The following is a 15699-nucleotide window of genomic DNA, read 5'->3' as shown; positions in this document are numbered from 1 at the left end:
CTCAACCTCACTCTCCCTCAATTTCCCTGCCCCCACACACACACAGGTAATGAGCTAGGTCAAGACAACAAGAATATATCATAAGGTGGTAAGATAATAAAGGTGTGTGAGGCAGGTAGGAGGAGGAAGTAGTGACATAACGAGAAGTGGTGGAGACGTGACGATAAAAAACTGATTAGAACAGGAAGGGAACATATCCGGAATGGCGAGAGGTTAAGTTGTTTAGGTCTTAGAGGAGACAGACACAAGGATAGATAAGAGAGACTGAGATTGGCATACATACCAAGGTGTCGGCAGCTTCCATTACCGAACTTTAGTATGCAGACGACCTCACCCTTGTCGCTCACATCTAAACGCGACCTACAGGAGATCCTGAATACCTATGCAGATGCGTATGCACACTTCAGCCTTAAGGTGAATGTTACGTAAGACTCAGATCCTCTTTCAACCTGCCCCTGGTTCAGACACCTCCACCATCCATCCAGCTTAACGGTACTACCCTCTCTAAAGTTACCCACTTTCATTATCTCAGCTCCCACCTGTCCACCACCGCGGACATCGATGAAGAGATTCAACAGCGGATCAGATGTGCATCTCAAACTCCGTACCCGTGTCTTCAACTGTAGGGAGCTAAAATTATCTACAAAGTTGTATGTATATCGAGCAGTGGTCCTCCCCACCCTGCTATATGGCAGCGAGACATGGGTCACATACAGGAGGCACTTCAAGGCACTTGAAAACTTTCTCCAACGTAGTCTACGTTCCATCCTCCGAGTTCACTGGGAAGACAAGGGACAGTATTCTTGCCGCCACCAACTGTAGGAGCATCGAGGCTACCATTATCCATGAACAACTACGCTGGGCTGGCCATGTTACTCGCATGGGTGACTGTAGACTGCCAAAGCAGCTACTGCACTGTCACCTAACGAAGAGTAAACGTAACGCTGGCAGACAACTGAAAATGTATAAGGATAATCTTAAGACAAACTTGAAAAAGTGCCAAATCGACCCCCTTACCTGGAAGACGATCACTCCACACCGTAAAGCTTGGAGGAGCACCACACGAGGTGCCAATACCTTCGAGTTAGCCCGACTGCATACCGAGGCAGACAAGTGCCAACGCCGGAAAGACGCTGCCACCGCCCCTCCCGCACTAGATGTAGCCCTCCACACGTACAACATCTGTGGACGGCCGTGTCGGTCCCGTATCGGTCTCTCGAGTCACCTCAGAGCTCACCAGCGAAGGTGACAGCCTTAATAACTCATATTATTGTATCATAGCTGGATGATCGTCATACTCGATTCCGAGTGACAGCAAAATAGTTGTAGTGATTGTGAAGGAGAAAACCCAGAGTGAAAAATACACTTAAAACAAACCGATATATTTACAAGGAAACTCAGGCACGAATATTACAAGGCAAAACAGATTAGTAACTTAGTTTAAATTCATGTTAAACATCCTAAACATTACACACACACACACACAATGCACCGGAAGCACCTCTACGCTGCAGCATTAGTTCCACACCTGATGACAAGTTCGTGTTAGCGTAGTGGTGGTGGTGATGATGGTGTAGGCGGTGGTGGCGGCGTAGTAGTGGTGATAGTAGTAGTTGGGCTGCCACTTAGTCTCAGTGGGTTTATCAGTTACGGCAATGTTCGTGTACAACGCCCCTCCTTCCCTCCCTCCCTCCTTCCTTCGCCCTCTCCCTCCCTCTCCCTCCCATTCCTACCCCCCCCTCCTCCTCCCTCCCATTCCTTCTCCAGACCCTTGCTTTCCTCCTAGGCTGGGCGATATCTCAGGCACTTTTTGAGAGAGGCATCTGAAATTGGGCCGCAACAGTGACCAATTACAGACAGGTACAGTACAGTCTCAGTGTTAAGTCACGTTGAATTAGGTTAGTTTAAGTCAGGTTAGGTTACATTGTGTTAGGTTATGTTAGGTTAGGTCAGGTCAGGTCAGGTTAGGTTACATTGCGTTAGGTTAGGTTAAGGTGTTTAGTGAGATAAGCTGGGGTGCCTAATCTTCATGTGATCCTAAACTAATTAAGGTAACCTCATTAAGAAAATTACGACCAGGTAAAGTCATACCCTGAGAACCAACACTACCTTGACGCATGACTCTATGATTGATTAAACATAACACACTGTAAAGTTTTATTCGTGATAGCTTCCGCCTTTTCTGACCGAACTGGTGGATGTGTTTCCTTGGTGAGAGATTTATTTATTTATTTTTTGTTATCCTGTGTATCTTAACGTTATCTATTATTTGTTTAATTTGGTCTCATTTGTGTTGTGAGATTTTCCTCTCTTTTTTTTTTCATTGTTTATTTATTTTTTTATTATTTGTCGTTATTTTCCTATTTTTTTTGTTTTCTTTGAGCTTTTATTCATTATTATTATTATTATTATTATTATTATTAATATGTTGTTGTTGTTGTTGTTGTTATAATGATGATTTTTAATATTATTATTATTATTATTATTATTATTATTATTATTATTATTATGTTGTTTTTGTTGTTGCTGTTGTTGCTGTTGTTGTTGTTATAATGATGATTTTTATTATTATTATTATTATTATTTCCAAGACTTTTTTCTCCAATGAAGAAATAACATGGCGTCTTTTACACCATACCCGGAAGTACATAGAAATGGTGTGAATATAATTTTACACTGTATTAAAAACTTCCTTGAACTTTTTTGGCGTTAAATTCCAGGTGTGTTGATTTAATTCCCACGAGGTGTAATGTGGAGTGAGAGGAGGGAGGTGAATATACCGAGCCTTACTGGTGTTCTGTTTCCTGGTGAGAGAGAGAGAGAGAGAGAGAGAGAGTTTGTCTCTCTCTCTTTCTCTTTTATATTTGATGGAGTGTAGAAAATATGGTGTGTGTGTGTGTGTGTGTGTGTGTGTGTGTGTGTGTGTGTGTGTGTGTGTGTGTGTGTGTGTGTGTGTGTGTGTGTGTGACGATTACAGTCAGGTACAGCAGACAATGAGCTTGAGTTACTGTCCATTGAAGAGCACACTCGTGGGGGGGCGGGGGGGGGACACATCTTGCCAAGATTAAATGGATCACCTGAAGTTTAGGCACCCCAGTATATTTCACATGAGGATTAAATAACCTAACCTAACCTAACCTCCAGGAAGCATTAAGGTGAAATAATCTTGGGGTGATTAATCTTCAGGTGAGCCAACTAGCCTATCAGGAAGCCTCACACAGGATCCTACAGTTTAAGGGGCTTAGGTACTTGCAGGATATGCCCTTAAGGAAACGCCCATGGTGAGTCCTGCACGTCCTTCCTCCTCCTTCTACTCCTACTCTCTTACTCTTCCTTCCTTCTCCTTCTCATAAAAATCCTCTTTCTCCTCCTCCTCTTCGCCACTCCACTTCCTCCTCCTCCTCTTTCTTCTCCTCCCCCACCTCCTCTTCCACATCCCCGCCCCCCCCTTTCCACATCACCTCCTCCCCTTCCCCCTCCTCCCCTTCCCCCTCCCCCCCCTCCCCCTCCTCCCCCTTCCCCCTCCCCCCCCTTCCCCTTCCTCCTCCTTCTTTTATTACAAGAGCAGTAAAAATGTTTCAAGGCCATACACTAAGACCTTCCACCTCTGCAGCGGCGTAAAACACATTAATGTTAAGACAGATTATCCATCTTACCTTGGTGATATTTTTGGGGGAATTGTTGGGGGAGGGAAATGGTAGGGGAGATGGGGAAGGGGGAAGGATGGGTGGGGGATAGAAGGGGATAAAGAGGGAGGAGAGGAAGAGGAAGGAAGAGATGGAAAGAAGGAGTAAGAAGGAGGGAGAGAAGGAAGGTGAGAGGGAGGAAGGATTTTGTGGGAAATACCGGATGGGGGTAGAGGGAGGGTGAAGGAAGGAGAGTGGAAAGGACAGGTGTTGGAAGGAAGGTGAGGACACACACACACACACACACACACACACACACACACACACACACTACAAGAGTTAATAATGTAATATCTTATCTGTGTGTGTGTAGGGAAGATCTTTATCCAGTACTAGTGTCTGACTGATGATGGTGATGATGGTGATGATGGTGATGATGATGATGATGATGAACAACATAGAAGAACCCGTCATGCAGCTGTAGACTTGACTGACACAGGCCGATGATGATGATAATGATGATAGTGGTGATGAGGAAGTGGTGAGTCATAGACGAAGCGGACCAAGACACGGGTGACTCACTGACCAAGGAAGGGCGTGGACGATGATGGCCTGATACTGTAGACACCTGTTGGGTCATTGTCTTATCTTTACCCTCAGGCAGGTGTGTGGGAGGGTGTTTCAGTCCCCAGGCAGGTGTGAGGGAGGGTGTCTCAGTCCTCAGGCAGGTGTGTGGGAGGGTGTGTTATGATTTTCCCCAGGCAGGTGTGTGAGAGGGTGTCTCTTAGTCCTCAGGCAGGTGTGCTGGTGGGTGTGTCCTGTGTTTACACCGTGACACGTGCAGATGTGTGTGTGGGGGGAGTGTCATGTGTGAATCAGTCTTGTTCACTGCCTGAGACACAGTAGTCGGGCAGGATGCACAGAAGGACACAGACTGTGGAGGTTTTAATGATGAGTCAAAATATAATGATGATAAAGATATGATGATGGTGATGATAGTGATGATGATAGTATTTGTGGTAATAATAATAATAGCAACAGCCACAATAATAATGTATAATCTTCATCATCATTATCACCATCACCAACACCACCACCAACACCACCACCACAATCATCACCACCACCATCACCACCACCACCATCATTACCACCACTGCCACCACCTCCATCACCACCACCACCATCATCATCACCACCACCATCACCACCACCATCATTACCACCACCACCATCATTACCACCACTGCCACAACCACCACCATCACCACCATCACCATCACCACCATCACCACCATTATCACCACCATATAAGGAGCTAACGACCTCCACATTCCCACCATCACACACATCCTCCTGTTAACAAGTTTTTAGCTGGGGGGGTAACGTGCGACCACCCATGGCTATCCACAGTGTAATTGCCTCGTTACCACTGGTGTGAACGACTCCACCAAACAACCCAGTTAACGCAGGTTTTGTCCTCGTTAAGTTGTTGGGTCCTTGAAGGTTGTGATTGGCTGTTGGGATTCATTCAGTGATCCCGTAGGCTGTGATTGGTCTCTCTCTCCGTCATTCCATCTTTCCATTCCTATTCCATTGTCCCTTCCTCCCCTTTCAATTTTTCTTCTTCGGTTTCATCCTTCCCATTTCATCAATCCCATCCTACTCCATCCTTAACTGAGAAATGCACAGACCTGGTAGTTGTAGCATTAGTAAATATGACAAATTTTGTAACAAGAGGTACCGGTATGGCCAGCACAGGGCAGAACCAGACAATGTGATGTAGTCGTGGCCAGAATTAGGCTAGGATACAGACACATCTGGCAAGTTAGTAACGCTGTACCCATACCGTAACACTCAGCGTGTAAACTTTGTGATAAACCTTTAAAGCATACACTTGAACACTATATTATTAAATGTGATACTGTCGAAGACTTCAGGCCACCTGGCTTATTGTATCATGAACTTTGTAATTATTCCATTGAATCAGGACTGCTTGAGGACATTCTTGCTGTTTATCCAAAATTTGCTGCTGGTTCACACTGATTAGTCCTTAATTATGACTTCTACTGTATATGAACCACTGTCCTGTGTGGCAGTGAACAGTGATACCACCCTCAGTGTCAAGACCTGACTGAATTTACTCAGAATAGGCAAACTGTACTCCAAGCTTTGTCAACAGATTTGTTAACCGTAACCTTCCTCATTCCACCTTCCCACATTTATTCCATCCTGCCCCGTTTCATCTTTTTCCTTCTTCGTTTCCCTCCCTCCCTCCCTCCCTCCCTCCCTCCCACCTTCCTTCCTCCCTCCCTCCCTCCATCCATCCCTCCCACCCTCCCTCACATCACTGCTGACGCCCCTCTCGGCAGACGGACTTCCGTTGGTAATATTTTGATGTTATGATATGTAAATGTACCCTGATCTTGTTTTTTGTGTGCGTCTGTCTTTGTCTCCGTCTGTCTGTCTATCTGTCTGTCGGTCTGTCTGTCTTTTTAACCCACCCATCATTCCTTTGCCCATTTACCTATTTATCTATTCATTTACCCATTATCTCTAATAAGTTTCGCTCACTCCGCCACATTTTCCCAACTTTTCCCAATTTTCCCATTTGACCCAAACTCCCTCACCTCTATCTCCTCCTTCAACCCCAATGCCCCCAAATTTCTCCTTCGTTTTTCACCCTCTTCTATTTCTCCTTCCTTCACACCCTCCTTCTCCCCTTCCTCTGTCATCTTCTCACTCTACTCCCCCTCTCATTTCCCCTTCTTTTCATTTATCCATCCTCCTCCTTTCTCCATCCCCTTTCCATTACCCCCTCTCCTCCTTCCTTCATTACCCCCTCCTCCTCACCCCCTCCATTCCCTTTCCATCACCCCCATCCTCTCACTATTCGTCCATCACCCCCTCCTCCTCCTCCCTTCTCCACCCTTTTCCATCACCCCCTCCCCTTCCTCTATCATCCCCCTCTCCCCCCATCCTCCCCCTCTTACTGCTTCAAGGCCACTGCTTGACACGTATATATAACATATCATTATAAACTGGTGTACTCCCACAATTATCCCGTGCTGGAGCCAGTTCTGCTTTTGTTACGCGTCTGTCTGTCTGTGTCTATCTATCTACCTGTCTGTCTGTATCTGTATCTGTATCTGTCTCTTTAACTGTCTGTCTGTGTTTTTGTCTACCTGTGTCTCTGTCTACATGTGTCTATCTGTGTATGTCTGTCTACCTTTGTCTCTGTCTACCTGTGTTTCTGTCTACCTGTGGCTATCTGTCTACCCGTCTCTCTCTCTACCTTTGTCTGTCTGTCTACCTGTGTCTGTACATATACCACTCCTTTCCTCAGACAAAGACCTGGGGTTATACCTTACCTGGAATATACTCTTTTGTTGTGGTATATCTAATGTTGTTTACCTCTCCTAGTATGGTGGTATATCTTTGTGGTCAGATGCAACCAGTGAATTCTTCTTCTTCTTCTTCTTCTTCTTCTTCTTCTTCTTATTCTTATTCTTATTCTTATTCTTATTCTTATTCTTATTCTTCTTCTTATTATTATTATTATTATTATTATTATTATTATTATTATTATTATTATTATTATTATTATTATTATTATTATAGAAGTAGTAGTAGTAGTAGTAGTATTACATTGCTTTTAAGTTCATTACTATTGAATATTTGTAATTTTTTTTATAATTTCTGTAGACATTTGTTAATAAAATGACTATCGGGTTAAAAAACAAATGACTATCAGGTATAAAACAAAAGACTATCAGGTATAAAACAAAAGACTATCAGGTATAAAACAAAAGACTAACAGGTATAAAACAAAAGACTAACAGGTATAAAACAAAAGACTATCAGGTTAAAAACAAATTACTATCAGTTAATCCAAAACAAAGGATAAAAACAAAACTGTGTTACGATAAGTCAAAGCATCATAATAGACACACACACGCACACACACACACACACACACACACGTACGTTATCTTGGTTAAATAGTGAGGATCAGACTTCAGACGTCACACAAGAGAGCCATCTGTCTTACTGTCACTTCACGAAAGCTTGACAGAACTTGACAGAACCTGATAGTCAGTATAGAAGGACATTGCTCTGTCAATTTCTTCCTTCGACAGGTGGAGTTTCCCGGATAGAGTTGTCTTGGGATCGTGACCGTGAAATAAACAATAGTTGCACAAAAACATAAAAATAAACTAAAAAATAAATAAGTAAACATTCTCACTAACTAGCAACATCATTCAGGTCAGGAAAGGTGGAAATTAAACCCACGAAATATAGCCTAAAATTACACCTTACTTTTTTTTTTTCCTTGTTCAAACTTTTCCTCTTGGATTTAAGACATTATTTTCTCATTAAGTATTTTGAAAGTTTGTGAAAAGTAATTCATTTTATTTCGTTACTTTCTTAGAGATTAATGGGGGTCACTTACCTTTGGAGCCAATTAGCGAGGTGTAGTGAGTCGTGACTATACATTAAAGTCAATTAGTTGAACGTTTGTGTAATATTGGGGTAGGTGGTGGTGAGGGGGGGGAGGCAGATGAAGGTGGAAGGTGGGAGACAGGTATAGGCAGGTGGAGGTGGGAGACAGGTATAGGCAGGTGGAGGTGGGAGGCAGGTATAGGCAGGTGGAACAGCCTCACTTGAACGTGACTCACGACTTCCACAGAAGATGCAGGAGGTGTCAGGCTCTCTCTCTCTCTCTCTCTCTCTCTCTCTCTCTCTCTCTCTCTCTCTCTCTCTCTCTCTCTCTCTCTCTCTCTCTCTCTCTCTCTCTCTCTCTCTCTCACACACAAATTCTGACGAGAAGGTGAGCGAGAAGCAACCATGTTTATCCTACTTTCAAGAGTGCTTTTGTCTTCTTTACCAGCCCCTGTTTACTCTCCCCCCCTGGCCAGTGTTTGCCTCATTCCACCATGCTCCTCCCCTGAGTACACGCACCACATCATCACGCGTTCCTCTCATCTTTTCCCTCTTCCTCTCTTCGTCTTTCTCACTTTTCACATAATATCTCTTTTTTACGTTTTTTTTCGTCTCTTCTTTTTTTCTATCCATCTTTTGTTTTCTTTTTATCTCCCTGTTTTTGTTATATTTTTAGTCCATTTCTTCGTGTATTTTTTTATTTTCCGCTTCCTTTATCACTTTTGTCTTCATTTTATCCTATTCTTTGTATATTCCTCTGTTATTTTTACCTGTTGTTATTGTATAAACGACAAAAGAAAAGAGAACCTTTCATAAACGACAGAATCAAAGCAAATATGTATAAACGACAGAATAACATCAAGTATCTATAAACAACTGAATCAAAATAGAAATGTATAAACGACAGAATCAAAACATCACATTCTCCACAATGCTTCCGCGTCCACCCACCACTTCCCCTCCACCCGTGACCTTTGACGCCGCCTTCTCCTGCCCCTTTGCCCTCTCTTGCCCCCTCCTCTTCCAGCCTCCTTACCCCGTTTCTTGCCCCCACTTGCCCCCTGCAGTGGTGGCCGCTTGGGGGGTCGTGACCTAGAGCAGCGGCAGGAGATGAGGAAGAAGATAGGGGCGTGTTCCTCCTTTGTGCCGGGATCACCTCACCTCCCTGGGGCCTCCCTGCTTCTGCTGAGGGAGGAAGGGAGTGTGAGGGAGGAAGGGGGGAAGGAAAGGGAGAACGAAGGAAGGGAGGATGAAGGGGAAGGGAGGGAGGGAGGGAGGGAGGGAGCAGAACATTTTTACCGGAAGAGTTGAGTGCCTGTCGAGGAATGTGTGTGTGTGTGTGTGTGTGTGTGTGTCCAGCTTTCTTTCCAGTCCAGACAATTTTATCTTCTCCAATTATATATTCCTGTACATTTATACAACAATGCATTTATACGTTTATTCATTTATACACTTGAATATTTATACATTAATATTACAAGAGATAAAGTCGGCTGCTCCAACACTCCGGCCTGGATGGGATTACCAAGAGCATATAGAAATAAAAGCTCTTTGAAGTTACTGATGATTTAGAAGGATATAAAAACAAGCTCTTTAAAGTTAGTGATGAATTAAATCTTTATTGACGTTGGTATTGAACTCCTGAAAGCATAGGTTGTGAAGGGGAAAAAATAAACCCAGGAAATGACAGTCTATTTTCATATCAGTGTTGTGTAATCGTGTTGTTAGTTACCGTCCGTGTCGTAATGTTATCACTCAGAGATGACTGGTGGGGTGGAGTGGAGTGGGTGTGGGGTGGGGTGGTGGAGTGGAGTGGGTGGGGTGGAGTGGGTGTGGGATGGGGTGGGTGTGGGGTGGGGCACTTCGCTGGCTACTCACCCAGAACTTGAGTGATGATGACTGCTGATTTGTTCCTCGTTCATACCTTCTGCATGTAGGTCTTGTGATAACGTGGTTGTATTAATGTAGGTGTTTGTAGAGGGTGGATGGGGGGGGATGGGGGAGGTGTCTACTGTGTGTTGACTTGTTGTTTGTGGCTGTTTTATGATGAGGTATTGTTTATTGTAGTTATATTAACGCCATTATCACCACTACAACCTCCACCATTATTATCACCACCACCAGTATTATTTTCAGTCGCCATCACTACCACCACCACCACCACCACCACCTCTACCGCCACCACCACCTCTACCACCACCTCTACCACCTCTACACCCACCACCACCTACCTCTACCACCACCACCACCACCTCTACCACCACCACCACCACCTCCACCTCCACCACCACCACCACCACCACCACTAACACCCATCTCTCCCTCCCACAGGGGTCCACATCGAGAGCGTCAACTCGCACGGACAGACGCCCCTCTTCTGCGCTTCCTTCGGCGGAGACAACGAAGTGGTGGCCCTTCTGCTGCGTCTTGGAGCCAACCCCAACAGGAGGTGCGGGGTGAAGGGCGCCACCCCCGTCCACGGCGCCTCCTACCGGGGGTCGAGGAGGGTGTTGAGGCTACTGGTGGAGGCTGGCGGTGACCTCTCCCTCCTGGACAACGAGGACCAGACGCCCAGGTGAGAGAGAGAGAGAGAGAGAGAGAGAGAGAGAGAGAGAGAGAGAGGTAGGTGTGTGTGTGCAAACCTTTGAGAATTAGGGGACCGTGAACTACTTGTTTGTGTTGTGTTGACATCTCCCCTCTCCCCTCCCTCTCCCCTTTCTTTCTTTCCCCCCTTCCCCCCTCCTCCCCTACCCATTCCTCTTTTTTCTTTCCCCCCCTCTCACTCCCCTCCCCATCTCCCCCTCCTTCCTCTCCCGTATCTCTTTCCTCTTTTGCTCTCTCTCCCTCCCTACCCTCTTCCCTTCCCTCCTCTCCCCCTTTCCCTTCCTTCTTTTTTCTCTCCCTCCCTCCCTCCCACCTTTCCCTTCTCTCTCTCCCCTCTCCTCCCCTACACACGCCGCCAGTCACTGTCATCAACGATAAAATAAACCTGATTCAATTTAGGTTTTCCATATGACCTCCATACCCCTTCTCCCCCGGTGACTTAGGACAGAGGTGGAAGGGTTTAATGAGGGAGGGGTTGATAAGGGGGAGGGGTTGATAAGGGGGAGGGGTTAAAAGTCAATTAAAAGCATAAATTATTGTGTTGGAATTTTGGTGTAAGTAAGGCAGGTGTGTGTGTGTGTGTGTGTGTGTGTGTGTGTGTGTGTGTGTGTGTGTGTTCATCTTTATATGTATGTATGTGCGTTTAAGCACTTTTGTGTTGAATCTGTGTGTACCCGTGTATGTATGTACTGTATGTATGTGTCTGTCTTTATGCATGTTCATGGCTGTGCGTGCATGTGTACGTCCTTGTGGTCATGTGTACACTTAACCTGGTCTTTATATCTGGACCACTCTCACGGTCAACACTAGTCTCCAGATTCTCAAAACTCTTACGATAAAAAAAATATCTCGTAAGTGAAGAGATAAGAGTACACAAAGGAAATTAACTCAAGCTAGAACACTAAAATAACATCATAACTGTTCTGAAATTCTACCTTAAGTAAATCAGTGATGTACGTTTTATATTTTTACGAGGATTTTATTCTTATTTTTTCGTGAGACAGTGAAATTATTACGGATTGTATCGCCATTATGTAAGATTGTAACTCTTAATGCTCTCTCCTATGTCATATCTCCTCCCATCGCGTCAAAATGCTATAATATTTCAATTCCTGTTATTTTTCTTTGTTTTAACTCCCAAACTGCAGAAAATATGCAGAATTAGCCATTATTATAGGTAAACAAAGACTGGGATATATAAACAAAGTAAATATTGTGACGGGATAGTTATATGGGGGGATAAGGGAATGTGATACCATGTCCCTGTTTAGGAGGAGGATCAGATCGCCTGGAGTAACGCCCACTACATATTTGGAGCGCTTGTATAATACTGATGCTCTTTTGTTATTTGTTTCGTCCCATTGATTTCACGGAGATAAATTATTGAATATATCGTTTTTTTTTTTTTTTTTTGAATTTACGAATGATATGACCTAAACTCACGTCTTGTCTGGATAAAACAATACATAATATCATAAAATAAGAGAGAAGAGAGGAATTGGTCGCTGAGAAAAGAAACCAGAAAAAAAATGACAATGTAATTCAAGATACGAGAGAGTCCAGGGTCATAGAGTTTCGTAAGGTGAATGTTCCTCGTAAGTCAAATTTTGAGAATACACGTAACTGGTCCAGAAATATTACACTGAGACTCTTACTTAACTAGATACGTTCACTTAACATCATATAGGAGTGAGTGAGTTAGTGAGTGAGTGAGTGAGTGAGTGAGTTAGTGAGTGACCCTCCAAAGCTTCTGACGACGGTATACATTATCGGGGGCAGAGAGGCGTAACCCACAGGCTAAGGTGGTCAAGGCACACACAAGGGCGAAGTCTCGAGGAATTATTGTGATTATTCTTCTCCCTTTCACTATTTGGTGTACCTGTGTCACTGTGAACCGCAGGTGAGAGAGAGAGAGAGAGAGAGAGAGAGAGAGACCATTGATATAGAAGATGACAATGAGAAAGATAGATCGATAGATAGATCAATGGAGAGAGAGCAATAAGCCAATACCTGTAATCTGATACAACTTTTTACCAAGGTTTACTGAGCGAGGTACACCCATGCGCGCTCTCACACACACACACACACACACACACACAGACACACACATATGTACATGCATACTCACGGCATGCAATCACCTACATGCGTACACACAATCTAAAGGCCACACAGACACATAAATATACATGAAGATACACACACACACACACACACACACACACACACACACACACACACACACACATGCTCAGTGGCAGAGTGTATACCTACCTGTGTTTATATTGAGTCATTTATAGTTATGTATGTATGTATGTATGTATGTATGTATGTATGTATGAATGTATGCGCGGGCCAATGAACCAACATACAGTACAGAGCCGCGGGACACACAAATAATAATAATAATAATAATAAATAATAACATTGAAATTCAGGGACAACCTCCACACCCGCGGAATATGAGGCACTAACTGAGACCTTTAACCGTATGAAGCACTAACTGGAAGACCTTTAACCGTATGAGGCACTAACTGGAAGACCTTTAACCGTATGAAGCACTAACTGGGAGACCTTTAACCCAGCGGCACCCACAGGGAACTTCCTCTCCCTCCTGGCGTTGTGGTCTGGCGGGAACAAGTGCATCGGGGCGTAGACCAAATCAAGTTACGCTTCAGGAACTTAGAAGAGTAATAACAAGGGGTATGAATGATGGTGGCAGTACCTTACCCCCCCTCCTTCCCTTGAGAGAGAGAGAGAGAGAGAGAGAGAGAGAGAGAGAGAGAGTCTTTATCGTATGGGTATAAATAAAAACATTGATCACCTGAGCGTAAACAAGCGTCAACAAGAACTCACTACCCCTCACCTCTCACCCCCACCTTACCCCCTCACCTCTCACCCCCACCTTACCCCCTCACCTCTCACCCCCACCTTACCCCCTCACCTCCACCCCTCACCTCCTCCACCTTATTACAGAGACTACACGCTAATTCCGCCACCTTATTACAGGGACTACACACTAATTCCTCCACCTTATTACAGAGACTACACACTAATTCCTCCACCTTATTACAGGGACTACACACTAATTCCGCCACCTTATTGCAGGGACTACACACTAATTCCTCCACCTTATTACAGAGACTACACACTAATTCCTCCACCTTATTACAGGGACTACACACTAATTCCTTCACCTTATTACAGAGACTACACGCTAATTCCGCCACCTTATTACAGGGACTACTCACTAATTCCTCCACCTTATTACAGAGACTACACGCTAATTCCGCCACCTTATTACAGGGACTACACACTAATTCCTTCACCTTATTGCAGGGACTACACACTAATTCCTCCACCTTATTACAGAGACTACACACTAATTCCTCCACCTTATTACAGAGACTACACACTAATTCCTTCACCTTATTGCAGGGACTACACACTAATTCCTCCACCTTATTACAGGGACTACACACTAATTCCTTCACCTTATTGCAGGGACTACACACTAATTCCTCCACCTTATTACAGAGACTACACACTAATTCCTCCACCTTATTGCAGGGACTACACACTAATTCCTCCACCTTATTACAGGGACTACACACTAATTCCTTCACCTTATTGCAGGGACTACACACTAATTCCTCCACCTTATTGCAGGGACTACACACTAATTCCTCCACCTTATTGCAGGGACTACACACTAATTCCTCCACCTTATTACAGGGACTACACACTAATTCCTCCACCTTATTGCAGGGACTACGCACTAAAGCAACCATCGCCCATACGTCGTCAAAAGATTATTAACTTCCTGGATCTGCTTCTGGCAATGACGTTACACCGTTCCTTGGCTCGTACTGCTACCACCACCAACGTTACCCTGCCTCACCCTACCCTGAATCGTTCTATCTCCAAGACCAGCCTCGCCCTCAAGTAAGACGTCTTCATGTAATATACTAACCCTTAAGTAATTATAAATAGCCCTAAAGTAACATATCTATCCCTTAAGAAATTATAAATAGCCCTTAAGTAACATATCTAGCCTTTAAGTAACATATCCAGCCCTTAAGTAGCATATATAACCTTTAAGTAACATATTTGCCCTTAAGTAACATATCTAGCCCTTAAGTAACATATTAGCCCTTAAATAAAACATTAGCCCTTAAGTAACAAATATATTATAGTCTAACCTTTAAGTAACATATCTAGCCTAGTCTTTTCAATAAAATATCAACTTTCACGTAACATACTGTCCATTAAGTAACAACTAGACTAGGTATTCCGTAAGAAGCAACTCCCTCACGTAACACTGTCTCATAAGTAGCATTTTATCTTCCTCTTTTATCATTATACTGTGATATGTTATTTGTATTATTCACCTCATTTACGAAGTTCTGAAATTTAATCTAAGTCTTTTTTCCGATATTCCAACTCGTTCCTCAGCTTGTCGATACCATTACCGTCACGACGAATGATTGTATCACTTCTGGAATACCTTCATTGTGGTACATTAATTGGAATATTCCCAGGAGTGAGTATTGGATAGCCGTTTATAACCTCGGTGTTTTTTTTTTTTTTAATTGTTATCCGATCGGTGTTTGTGTTTGTGTTTTTCCATCGTGTTGTGTGTATGTGTGTGTGTGTGTGTGTGTGTGTTGGGATCGTCGTTATGTTACAGCGTGTTGTTTTTTTTTTCCCTCCCACAGACGGCAGGGAAGTTTAGCGAGTGTGTGGGGCGCTTGTATCACCGAGGGGGATAGTACATCTCCCCGCTCCCCACCTTACAAGGGGGGCACCTCCACCAATCTCCATAAGGTTAGTAAGGTTATTCACTTGGCCAATAAAGGTCACTATCCTCTCCTACCTGTCCTCCTCTCTACCCTCTACAAGGTCATTAAAGTCACCATCCCCTCCTCCCTGTCCTCCACAAGGTCAGTAAGGTCACCATCCTCTCCTCCCTGCCCCCCACCAACCCTCACAAGGTCAGTAAGTCACAAATGCTTAATAAAGGGGG

General features: G+C 44.1%; 1 protein-coding gene across 1 annotated transcript in view; it reads left to right on the top strand.

Annotated features, from left to right (window-relative positions):
• LOC121867432 (serine-rich adhesin for platelets-like) overlaps window positions 1–15699 on the top strand; it is a 45093-nt gene that overhangs the window by 10319 nt on the left and 19075 nt on the right. Inside the window, exons 2-4 of the mRNA XM_042367343.1 lie at window positions 10401–10644; window positions 14442–14618; window positions 15392–15500. Of these exons, the coding sequence (XP_042223277.1) occupies window positions 10401–10644; window positions 14442–14618; window positions 15392–15500 (530 nt within the window). The remainder of the gene's footprint in view (window positions 1–10400; window positions 10645–14441; window positions 14619–15391; window positions 15501–15699) is intronic.

Source organism: Homarus americanus, unplaced genomic scaffold (assembly GCF_018991925.1).
Source record: "Homarus americanus isolate GMGI-L3 unplaced genomic scaffold, GMGI_Hamer_2.0 scaffold23598, whole genome shotgun sequence".
NCBI lineage: Eukaryota > Metazoa > Arthropoda > Malacostraca > Decapoda > Nephropidae > Homarus > Homarus americanus.
Note: the sequence above shows the minus strand (reverse complement) of the source record. Positions and strands in the feature narration are given on the sequence as shown.